Here is a 12,122-nt window from a genome sequence, read left to right as displayed (position 1 = left end):
GGAAAGAAAGACTGAGCCGACAACTCAAAACTTTTGATTACTTTATGGATGGACATCTGGGAAAACAATTTGGTTTACAGCTTGGGAAAGACAGACATGTCGATGGGAATGTTTTAGGCAACATCAACAAAAACTTTATTATCTGGGAAAAGATAGATTAAAGAGTTTGAGCAAAATTCATCCATCATATTGAATGCTGCATGCACCGGATTGGCTGGCTGTCATCTGTTATGAAACCATGGCATGAAACTTTATAATAAATATGTCTCATTCGAGAGCAATGTCAATAGAAGAGAAACAGCGACGACGGAAGAGCGATGTCAGAAAATGAAACAAAGACACGTGTGACCAGTTTTCATCCGATCGTCAGTTAACAGCATTTTCATGAACATCAATTGCTAAATCAAATGCCACCTTGGGACTTTCATCCTTGACTTCACCGATTCCTTTCAGTAAGCTTTTTTTTTTTTTTAAGACTATTTTATCCAGACTTTACTATCGATCTTATTTTCTATTGCTTATTATTGTTCTTTAATAAATAGTAACTTGTTTTCATCTTTCTATGCTTTGTCTTAATGTCTATAGCAGTGTTTCTCAACTTTTAAGTATTTGCGACCCAAGTTTTCATGATAGTTTTAATCGCGCCCCCCCCATGTTATTTTGAAAGGAGCCCACTAATACCAAATTGTTCTTTTTAAATTAATATATCATAGATGCATATCTTTTTATACCTACTTAACTTTTATCGACATTTATCTAACTCTATATTTATTTTTCTAGTATCAGAATGTAGTTTAAGTTCATTTGTTTTGGTTTCAATAGATTTATTTTTCATATTCTCGATTCTTGTTTTCTTTTTTTCATATCTTCACGCCCTCCATGGGGGCCCGCCCCTCAGATTAAGAACCACTGGTCTTGAGTGATTGAAGTAATAAGTTAGATTTCTTTGAGCATCTGGTGTAGCCAGAGATTTGCCATTACCTCTGTGCTGCGAGGTTTATTAAGGCTGAGGGTGAGAGTTCCACTCAGTAGTAGGGGACAGTACATGAAGAAGGTATTCATGGCTGATAAATGGCCTATAGTCAAGGATGCTGAGTCTTTGTATGTTTTAATATTTTCTTGGAGACCAAAAGTAATATTTAGGTCTGAGATCTATTTAAAACATCGTATGTTGTTCTTGCCGATAATAAATAAGTCTGTTGATGTGCTGAGAGAGTGACAAGGTGTGCTATTCTTACAGCACTTGTGTGGTTTAAAGTGTTCAAAGTTAGCCAACTGTGTGTGTGTCATTCGTAGGGTACTGTTGCGGTTAGGGTCCGAGACTGTGTATCTCTGTATGTGTGTGTTATTTAGGGTGCGGGAGTAGACCAATCCAATAACTAACTTGAGATGTGTAAGGTAAATAGACGATAACACAGTGCCCATGGAATTTAATGGCTGTTTCAGGCATGAGGAGAACACCCCCCAAACAAAACTGCTGACAGTCCCACTCAGAAATCATTTCCATTCACTTCTGTGCACTTTTAAAGGAGACCTCCTACAAGAGCTGAACTTCATGAAAAGAAATTTAAGGGAATGTCGGATAAGAGGTTTGAGTTTGATTATTTACTTCAATTTCACTTTTGCCGGATCAAAAAGTTCACTTTTCTGCAATGCTGATTTGCGATGACCTTCAAAACCGAAATGACCAGGAAAAGCAGAAATGGACCTCATGAAGAAGAGCAGCACAGTCAAGATAAAGCAGCGTCGGCGAGACATCACTACTTTGGCGGACGCCTTTAGCTAAAGCAACTTCCATTGGAGCCGAGCGGTGGCCTTATCTCTAGTGTAGAAGTTAAGACGTAATGAGGCTTCATATATAAAGTAGACAAAGCACATAAAAAGGTCAACTATTCCAGAGGCCCATGTTTATAATTCCTCACATTAGCAGAGCTTTGATTTGATTTTTACCTAACCACCTCAATCTTTAGGATAGACTCAGGTTTAGGGAATTCTATTGTTTGGGTTCAAAATGGAACATCAGATCAGCTTGGCATGGCAGTGTTTGGACTTCCAGCCTGTGAAACATCCATTGGAAAGCCATAAACTGTACCAATAGAATTCAGATACAGTTTGTATCGGTCCGGTGCCACCAAGATTCACACCATCATCAAGAAGATGGGGATTTATTTATTATTATGGTGGAGATTGCAGGGATGCACCCAGCCTTGGCCCGACATTCACAAACTCACAGAGACAAAAAGCCAACTGAAATAAAATAGCAAATAAAGAATGTATTAACACTAATAATGAAAACAAATGATCCCACCCCAGTTCCATTAGGGTGATGTACAATAAACACGAAAACAAACCATAACAATAAAACACTCACTATAAAGTCCATGGGGAAGCTGCAAACAGATGAAAAGTAATGAAGATAGACAGTCCAGAGATCTGCACGTTGAAGGGGAATGTAAAGATAGTCCTACCGGTAGTTCATGAAATGGTGAAGACTGGTTTAGGAGTGGCTCCTGTTCTTCTCAGGATGTCCATAAATACCCAGACAGTCCTCAAGTAACAGGCAGACAATCCAGACCCCAACCAAGAAATGCTCCAGGACAATATGAATAAGCACAGGTAACCCAACAGAATGCAGATAGACAGGAACTTGAAACACAAAATACTTCTTCCTTTTGGTTACTGCCCATCCCTTTTTTTTTAAAAAAAAAAAAAAAAAAAGCCATGCTGACCTCCTTTGATCCCAAGAGCCCCTGCACCTTCAGCAGAAGGTGAATCAGAGCCACTGCAGGGAGTTGCAGTTTTAATCTCAAGTAGCACCATTGCAAGCTCAACCCCCATTGCTTTAGTTAAGTATGGCTGCTTATGAGTGGCCTTGGATTCCAAACCACTCTGTACTAAACACCCTATTGCTTTGTTGTAAGAATGGTAACAAGTCGATCGCTCCACCTTCACATCTCATACCAGCTGGACATGAGAAGTTTAATCTTGGCAGCCCTATTGAAACAGACATTTGGCCCATTCTTTTTACTCCATTTGAAAACCACACCATGGCAAAGCAAGCTGGAGTGAAGACAAGCCCAGAGTGGTCTATGGACAAGTTGCACTGCTACAGAGGCTGCAAGGCTATGGTTTACCACCATGCAAATTGCATCCTTAAGACTTTGGCCAAATTACCAATAAATGTGTAAAGTAACTCCTGTCCGATTCTTTGCTTGAATTGATACAGAGCAAGCCGATAGAGAAGGGAGTAGATTCATACCTGGTGCCATTTTGTGGACTCTTTTAGACAGAACTCCATATGTGTGTCTCGTGAACTGCAGCTCTGACATTGTGGTTAGCACCATAGGACCATGCTTTCTCCAGTCCTGTCTAGCCTATATACACATTGGACCCAATAAAACTCAGAGTCCTGACAAAACTGCTATTGTGGGCTGCATCTGGAGGAGTATAGGAAGTTAATCAAGGACTTTGTTAAAATGGTGTAACTCAAACCACCTACACCTGAACACCAGCAAAACCAAGGAGCTGGTGGTGGAGTTTAGGAGGCCCAGGCCCCTCATGGACCAGTGATCATCAGAGGTGACTGTGCAGACCTATAAATACCTGGGAGTGCAGCTGGATGACAAACTGGACTGGACTGCCAATACGGATTGTCAGTGTAAGAGATGAGAGCGCCAACTATACTTCATTAGAAGGTTGGCATCTTCAAAATCTGCAATAAGATGCTGCAGATGTTCTATCAGACGGTTGTGGCGAGCGCACTCTTCTACACGGTGGTGTGCTGGGGAGGCAGCATAAAGAGGGACGCCTCACGCTTGGACAAACTGGTGAGGAAGGCAGGCTCTATTGTAGGCACAGAGCTGGACAGTTTGACATCCATGGCGGAGCGACGGGTGCTGAGCAAACTTCTATCAATCATGGAGAATCCACTGAACAGGATCATCTCCAGCCAGAGGAGCAACTTCTGTGACAGACAAACTGCTGTCACTGTCCTGCTTCACTGACAGACTGAGGAGATCGTTCCCTCCCCCCATGCAACTCTTCAATTCCAGCCCGGGGCGGGGTGTGGACATTAACATTATACAAATAACTGACTGTAACCTGCCTCACACTACACTTGGTGCTGGAGTATGTTAATTTCCCCTTGAGGATTAAAGTATCTATAGAGGTAGCAAGGGAAGGGAGTGGAAATGCTAAAGTAGCAGAGAATGGTAAGTGCATTAGATATTGTACATGAGGAAACAAGGTCACCATAGGACATTAACCAAGACAAGCTGCAATTCATAACATTGGTCCCCTTGCAGCAGCCCAAAAATAAAACCAAGTGACTTTATGGTCACAATGGTGGCAGTAGTGGGATTTTAAATGCACAAGCTCTGGGGTGGAGGTTTAAACACCTTAATTACAAGTACTGCCTATCAGGAGCTCTTTGTGTGTAATTTATTTTCCTTGAACAATCACGTCAGGTACAGTAAATTAACTGGTGCCACAATAAATGTGTCAGTCATTGGTCTTACAAATCTGTTAAGAACCAGAAACACTCAATGGAGGAGGAAAAAAAAAAACACAATGTTTAGAGAGAAATTTTATGGGTGGGGGTTGGAGGAATATGAAACCCTAGACCATTGCATGAAGTCAAGCAACCCACCCTGAAAGCAGAGGTACGAGAGCAGGGATCAGAGCATCACCTAAAAAAGGAGCTGTTGAACTTTCCCCACATTAGTATTGCAAACTTACAACTCTGCATGTGACCACACAATTCCTACAAAAGGACGTAAAACAAACTCCCTTCCTGGATCATCTGCATCTCTCCAAGCAACAACTCCTAAAGGAATTCCTTCTGTGTGAAAGAGGTGTGGGCTACCCCTCCAAACATCTGAATGGTATAAAGTGAAACTCCAAAGCATAACCATCCATCTTCTCCCCACCTGAGCATTTAGACAATACACTCAATTAGGTAACCCAAAAATGTTTATTAAAATTTTCAGAGATTCACTTTCTGCCTGTTCATCCTCCTCCTCACAACAACTACAGCCAAAATCAGGACCACCATTAACACGGTAGCTGCAGCTCCCAGCACCAGGTATCCAGTGTGAAAAGGGGCTGTGGGAGAAAGACAAGAGACATTTACTCAACAAGCCATACAGAAAAAGGAAGACCAAGGACGAGCCAAACTGACAAAGCAGAACTCTTGCCTTTTCCAGTAGGAGAATCAAGATGGTTACCTTCATGCTCCAGTCTGGATTTTTGCACCTGGTCAGCCACCATGACCACAGGACCACTGTGAAGGAGAACATTTTTCCTGGAGGAAACAATTTGTGCCAACTTGTCTGCACCTCTGCCAGATCCTGAAAGCAGATGGGGTGAAGTTTAGCTTCAGACAGAGAGCCCCCTATGAAGGCAGTTATCCAAACTTCCCCCCACAAGTCCAGTTTTCATACCCCACTCTACAAAATAACTCTGGTCTTCTGTGACTGGCTCCTACACGGACAGGATTGGGAATAAGATTTCAGTCACCATCATCACAAACACAGGCAGCCCAAAAGGGACATGTCCTCAGACCCCATCCTCTGCACCCTGCTCAATCACCATGTTGCCTTCCACAAAGATATCCTGAAGTTCAGACACCGCAGCGATTGGACACACTAGTGGGGATGAGGTGGCCTACAGGAGGGAGGTGGACAGTCTGGTGTCATGGTGTGAGGACAACAACCTCAGACAAGACTGCGATGATAGTGGACATAAGGAGGAGGACACCTCACTGGCCACTGTGCATCTGCAGGCTTCAAGTGGAGAGGGTGAGCAGCATTAAATACCTGGGCATCTACATCAGTGAGGATCTCACTTGGACACAACGCCACACAGCTGGTCAAGAGGGCTAAACAGTGGCTGTACTTGGTGGCTGAGGAAATTTGGTATGTTGACCAAGATCTCCAGCAACCTTTTACAGCTACATTGTTCAGAGCATCTGGACCAGCTGCATCACTGTGTGGTACAGCAACACTGCTATGGACCACAAACTCCTACAGAGAGTGGTAAAGACTGCCAAGATCAGGACCCTGCTGTCCTCTCTGCAGAGTCCACAGGAGAACTGCCTCACTCCCAACATGAACGGTTCACACTTCTACCCTCAGGCAGGCAGTATAGGAGTATGAAATGCAGGACTTTAAGAACTTTTCCCAGATCCATTGGACTAAAACTCCAGTCAGTTGTTTAGAACTACGGTGCACCTCATTTGGTCTACCTCACACAACTGAATTTGACTTGTCCACACACATACCTGCACATTACCACTTGTTTTTATACTTCACCACAAATGACAAAACCAATGTATAGATTGACAAATTGTACATAAATACTACCATAGGAGGAATCTGACCAAGGAAAGGAGGGAGACCATTAACTTTATGGTCAAATAGTTCAGCTACAAATCCACTGCTCATTTGTGGACAAAAGAATAAAATATTTTTAAAACTTGGTTACCTTCCTGCTTGAGTCTGGATGTTTGTACCTGGTCAGCCTCAATGACAACAGGACCACTGTGAAGGAGCACATTCTTCCTGGATGAAGCAATTTGTGCCAACTTGTCTGCAGCTCTGCCAGATCCTGAAAGCAAGTATGGGGAGAAGAGGGTTAGTTCAAAAACCACCATTAGGAGCCATTTTGAGAAACCCAACTGCTTCCAAACTTCTAGCTCTGCATTTAAAAATTGATTCCAAATATGGAGTCAATGTTCCACAAAGATAACCAGCATCACTGGTCTGTTCATTTGAAGTAGGCTACACACTTCTTGCAGGGCAGCTTTGAGTACAGGGGTCTGTTGCAGAGGGATAGCAGGCAGCAGCAACACAGTAGATGAAGACCTACAAAAAAGGACAATGGTGAAGCCACACAAAATCGCTCATAGCACCAGAAGTCAAGAGTCCTTGCCCCTTGGATACCCAGCACACCAAACTGTAGCCCACCACAGCATACTTCAAGACAAAGGTGCCTCAAAGCTGCACAAAAACACAAGATTTCTACCTTTTCAGCCAAGGCTTGCTGAGCTACAGGATCAACAAAAGCAAACATCTCAAACACAAATCTCTTGTAATGACTTGGGTATTCCACTCCAGATGTGCTGTCCACAGTCACCAAGCTGGTCAAGTAGTTGTCCCCTGTATATGGGCACCTGGGACAAGGAGACCCACCAGTTAGCACTTAAACTTTCAACACCTCCCTCACACAGGTGGCACCTACCCATTCACCAGAAGGCTCCACTGGGACTGGCTGGAAGCAGAAGGTCCTGGGGTGACCCAGCAGTCCCCAAGAGTCAGCACAAGGTTATGGTCAGTCCTGTTCAAAATGTGCACTTCCACAGCAACAGGATCCCTCAAAGTTTTGGTCACTGGGTAGTCAGCATCCACATAGTAGGAGCCATAGGAGGAATCTGACCATGAAAGATGGGGTATGATCATGTTTCAAAGACTTGAAGCTACAAAACTGCTCAGTTGTTAAAAAGGCACTTCATCTCTTCAAAGACAAGGAGACCACACAATGGGAACCACAAACCATTAAGTACCTGTTGCAATGACCAATTCCAGGTCAAATGGCCCTTGCTCTACTACTGGAAGAGGTGGCGCCACAGTATACACCTCAGCCTCCACTTGCACATCCTGGCTTCCCGAGTAGGTGCACTGGAAGAATAACCTGAGGAGAGAAACACCACATCATAGCAGGTAGAGCACATTTATGGTTAGAAGAAGCAGGTTCAGAAGCCTTACTTGTAGACACTGTCCCTGGTGATGGAGCCCTCTGGACCAGTCCTCACAGTGATGGCAGCAGACATGGTGTTCTGGTAAGTCACATTGCCACCAGCCATCTGAAACAGGGACATGGCAATCACCAGTGACTACAGTGTAGGAATGTCAACTTTCCACACCACTAAACACTCCATTTTACACTTAGAGGGGGATTCTAGACTAGGAATCAACCCCATTAAAAAACTTTGGCTTGATAAGATGTAAATGGCAAAGGACAATGCTAAACACTGATTTTTCGACTAGTGGCTTAAGGTTTGCCTTCTAGCCAACATTGCTACATTCAAGATGGAGGCTCACCTGAACTGTGCTGCCACAGGTACTGACTGGAAACTGGTACATGACAAAGCTGGACAGGCTGGTCACAGGGCTGCAGCCAACAGAAGTACTGTCCACCAACTGGAGGGAGCCAAGTTCCAAGGGAGGAAGGGTCACATTCTTAGATACCACCACCACAAACTGGCCATCCAGGGTGCACTGCACAGTCACTGGCCAAAGCAAACACAAGCATGAATATCCTTGAAGATCCAGCTTTGCTCACTCACACCCTCCAACCACTCACCATCATTAGCATAATAGCATGGACTGGTGCTGCTACTTGAATCGTAGCAACAGTTGTTTGCTTCACATTCTGCTTGAGTGATGGATGAAGACCCTCCACAAGGGAGCTTCTCACCATCTGCCACTGTGCATCTCTCAGCAACACTCCCAGATCGGCGGGCTGCGATGGTTAAAAAGCCCATTTAGATGGAGAGACACTCAGTGTGCCAATGCAAAAGAGAAATCATACCTGGCTTCGGACAGGAGAATGTTTTCACATTTGATCGAGATCCAACAGCAACAGTCACGACATAATGGGAGCCCTATAGAGAACAGGAGAGGCTCAGACCACAACACAAGATACACAGCTTAATTAATAGTAGCTACCAACAGCTAAAGCGTCGGCGATACTCACCTGCTCAGACACGTGAGCGTACGATGAAGAAAAGGGGACCGTTAGTGTGGTGCGGCCAGACATTACACGGAGGACAATTCCTGGGAGTTCCTTGGTTACCTTTACAAGTCCGCCTCTCGTCTCTAAAATAAAATACAAAAGTTTAAGTCCGAGGACAACATTTACACGAAGTTCGGAGAAGTCCCAGTGATCGCGGGAACGCCGCACTCACTCTGGAGAAAAACAAGTGGAGAACCAGCAAATGACAAGGTCATCGTGTTTCGTCGTCGCATTTCTTAGTCACGTCCTCTGATCGAGCAAAGGCCAAATGAGCACCCTGCACCCAAACGACCAGGCAAAAAAGACACCAGTAATCCAAACGCGCCATGTTGTAAATGCGGCAAAATGGAACAAGACATAAAGTAGAGAGGGCGCGCGCGGGTTTAAATCATCTGCGGCTGCAGCGGCGCACGCAGGTGACTCGTTAGTGAGGAGGCGCGAGAACGGAGCGCGGGAAATCGGCGCCACTCAATCTGCACCTGCGGCTTTATTGATCAATCAGCACGTCACAACATCGGACTGATACGTCAAAAGAAAGAGCGCGTAGAAACGATGGCTCTGCAGGTGGACCTGTCTGTTAATTTAATAAAGGAAAACAGGAAACATCACGAAGGAAAAGAGACGAGATGTGTGATCAACAAGAATTTCTAAAGAGGAACTTTGTAAAAAAGTCGGTTTGGGAATGATCCGGCGCCATGTTGGATGATCTTAAACCACATTCTTTGTCTTCTGTGTTAATAATATCTGATTGTTTAAAATTGTAATAGTCATAATAATACGTCCAGCAGTATCGATGTCAACTGAATTTATTTTATTTATTAATTTTTTACGTTCAGTGTTGTTATGATGCAGAAGTCAAATTTCCTCCTTATATTGGATTTGGGGAAGAAATAATAAATGTGCTCCCGTATTTCTTTGCTACGTTTTTTATTATTGTTTTTAACAAAAATAGTATTTTTTCTGTTTTCAGCTTTTTTTAACATTTAGACTTAGCGTCTATCCTTTCAGTGATGAGTTTCCCAAAATCGATTCTCAATATTAGCGATTAACGCGTAACTTTAAAATACACGCAGCTAATTTCCGAGGTGCTTTTTCGTTCGTTTTATAAAATCCTGTTTAAGCAGCCACTTTATAAAGTCTTATTACCCCGGTCCTGAATTCTTCTACAAAAATATAATCACATATCGACGGTAATGTAGCCGATTGGCACTGATATCATTTTAAGGAGACGCTTTATATTTATGCCTTTCTAACACGTTTTTTTTATTTCCTCTTCGCTTATCTTTACAGAAGAATTATTTTTTTTTTTTGCTGCTTTCAAATTTTTCCACTTTATAAAACTGCTGTATTTTTAAATAAGTAAATTACAATGTTCACATGTTTACAGTTTTTTAATGTATAACGCTATGAATTCTGCAATATGTTGCTTGTGTTCAATGTTTTTACAGTAGTGATGAACTTCTCCAGGCTGGTGGTCAGGCTCTGACATTGCAAGCCAATGTTTGCTTTCATTTTGGAGACGGGAATCATCCCAAATGACTATAAAGTGGGACCTGTCGTACTGTGTGTAATGGGAAGGGTGATTATCAGGATTGTAGCGAATGCAAGGGGATAACACGGCTGTCAGTGACAGGTAAGGTCCTTGTTAGTGTCATTGTTTGTAGGACCCATGATCTCTTGTTCACCTACCAGAGACCAGAGCAGTCTCGTTTTACGCCTAAAGAAGTCTGCCATTGACCACATCCTGCCACTGAGGTTTCTCATGGTGTTCAACCGCGAATATCATCAGAGGTTCTTTGAATTCTTTGTCAATTTTTTTTAAAGTGTTTGACTCAGTTGACAGAGCTGCCCTGTGGGACATCCTGAGACTTCATGGGAGTCACTGAAGGTTGCTGGATTTCATGGCCGGGTTGTATCCTGGTATAGTAAGTGCTGTGCAGAGAGAAGGCAAACCCTCTGTGTTTTTCCCAGTTGATTCTGGGGTCCAACAGTGGCGTGTTCTGCTCCTATTGTGTTCAATGCTGGCAGGGTCGTGGGGTCCAGCAACTGTGGGGCATCTGTTGGTGAAAAGACATTCACTGATCTTGATTTTAAATATGAAAAATGTTGTTTTTTTAATGATGTGAATATAATAGAACAAATGCGCTTTTATTCAAAAATATAACTGCAGACAAAGAACCCGCGTTGGGGTGGGACATTGACACGCAGTTGCTACGACCGCTTTGGTGGCAAAATGGTATCAACTGTTGACTGGCAATCAAAACCTTATGGTTTTGATCCCCGACAAGTTCGTTTTGAGAAGTGAGCTGCTCTTATTCTTACTATCATCCTCTTTAATAAAACCCTTGTGTGCGTCCAGTGTCCGTGTGTGTGTCTTCTGGAGAAGTGCGCATGTGCGGGGCCACACAGCACGTGTTCAGTCTCTTACTGTGCGTTCCCTGTGCAGAGAGAGACAGACACACACAGAGGAGCGCGCGAATCACACACACATACACACGATACAAACAGGCACGCGCGACAGACAGACAGAGAAAGGCGAGAGACAGACAGACATGCACACAGACACAGAGGCGTGCGCTTAAGAGACACACACGTGAGAGACACACACACACACACAGGTGCGCGCGTGCATTGTTACAATGTTACTTTTCTTGGTTGTTTATAAAATTACAGATTTTTCAAATGTTCATTTTTTCCCCTGTGCTTAAAACTCATTAAAAAAATAGTTTTTAGCGAGCCGGTCAATAGGCTATAGCGTAAATTCTTGCAGTGTTAGTTTTCTCTGTTGTTCAAGATTTTCTCCATTTATCCATCCATTTTCTTACCCGCGGAATCCGAATACAGGGTCACGGGGTTCTGCTGGAGCCAATCCCAGCCAACACAGTGCACAAGGCAGGAACCAATCCTGGGCAGGGTGCCAACCCACCGCAGGACACACACAAACACACCCACACACCAAGCACACACTAGGGCCAATTTAGAGTCGCCAATTCAAGGTTTTCTCCGTGTTATTCAATGTTTTAACATTTAGTCTACTATTACGCTGTGCTTTCTATGGTATAGTTAACTATATTTGTGCTTAAAAACTTAAAAAAAATATATATTTACATACAGTTCATACGGTCTGGAGCGGATTATGGTCGTGAACCGAGGTTCCACTGTATTACTGTCGGACAAAATTACAGGCATTTCACGGAAATACAAACCTGTCTGTTAATTTAATAAAGGAAATCAGGAAACATCACGAAGAAAAAGAGACGAGTTATGTGTGATCAACAAGAATTTCTAAAGAGGAACTTTGTAAAAAAGACGGTTTGGGAATGATCCTG

At 43.3% G+C, this 12,122-nt stretch overlaps 1 protein-coding gene across 1 annotated transcript; it reads right to left on the bottom strand.

Moving 5' to 3' along the window:
• Positions 1–4,953: 4,953 nt before the first annotated feature.
• On the bottom strand, positions 4,954–9,169 carry LOC120528234 (zona pellucida sperm-binding protein 4-like). Its single transcript, XM_039752350.1, has 13 exons — positions 8,966–9,169; positions 8,755–8,876; positions 8,590–8,662; positions 8,362–8,520; positions 8,100–8,287; positions 7,764–7,861; positions 7,562–7,689; positions 7,240–7,429; positions 7,024–7,171; positions 6,788–6,863; positions 6,484–6,606; positions 5,196–5,348; positions 4,954–5,103 (listed from the first exon to the last, which is right to left on the bottom strand). The coding sequence occupies exons 1-13, from the start codon at positions 9,024–9,026 to the stop codon at positions 4,985–4,987; spliced, it is 1,638 nt and encodes a 545-aa protein (XP_039608284.1). The 5' UTR covers positions 9,027–9,169; the 3' UTR covers positions 4,954–4,984.
• Positions 9,170–12,122: the final 2,953 nt, after the last annotated feature.

Source organism: Polypterus senegalus, chromosome 4 (genome assembly GCF_016835505.1).
Source record: "Polypterus senegalus isolate Bchr_013 chromosome 4, ASM1683550v1, whole genome shotgun sequence".
Lineage (NCBI taxonomy): Eukaryota > Metazoa > Chordata > Cladistia > Polypteriformes > Polypteridae > Polypterus > Polypterus senegalus.
Note: the sequence above shows the minus strand (reverse complement) of the source record. Positions and strands in the feature narration are given on the sequence as shown.

Bases quoted from the DNA above. Each gene is read 5' to 3' on its own strand.
- LOC120528234 (XM_039752350.1), bottom strand. From the start codon at position 9,026: ATGCGACGACGAAACACGATGACCTTGTCATTTGCTGGTTCTCCACTT. The intron at 8,288-8,361 runs GTGAGTGGTTGG...TGCTTTGGCCAG, and splicing joins ATGCTATTATGCTAATGATG to TGACTGTGCAGTGCACCCTG. The intron at 7,172-7,239 runs GTAGGTGCCACC...TCCTTGTCCCAG, and splicing joins TGGAGCCTTCTGGTGAATGG to GTGCCCATATACAGGGGACA.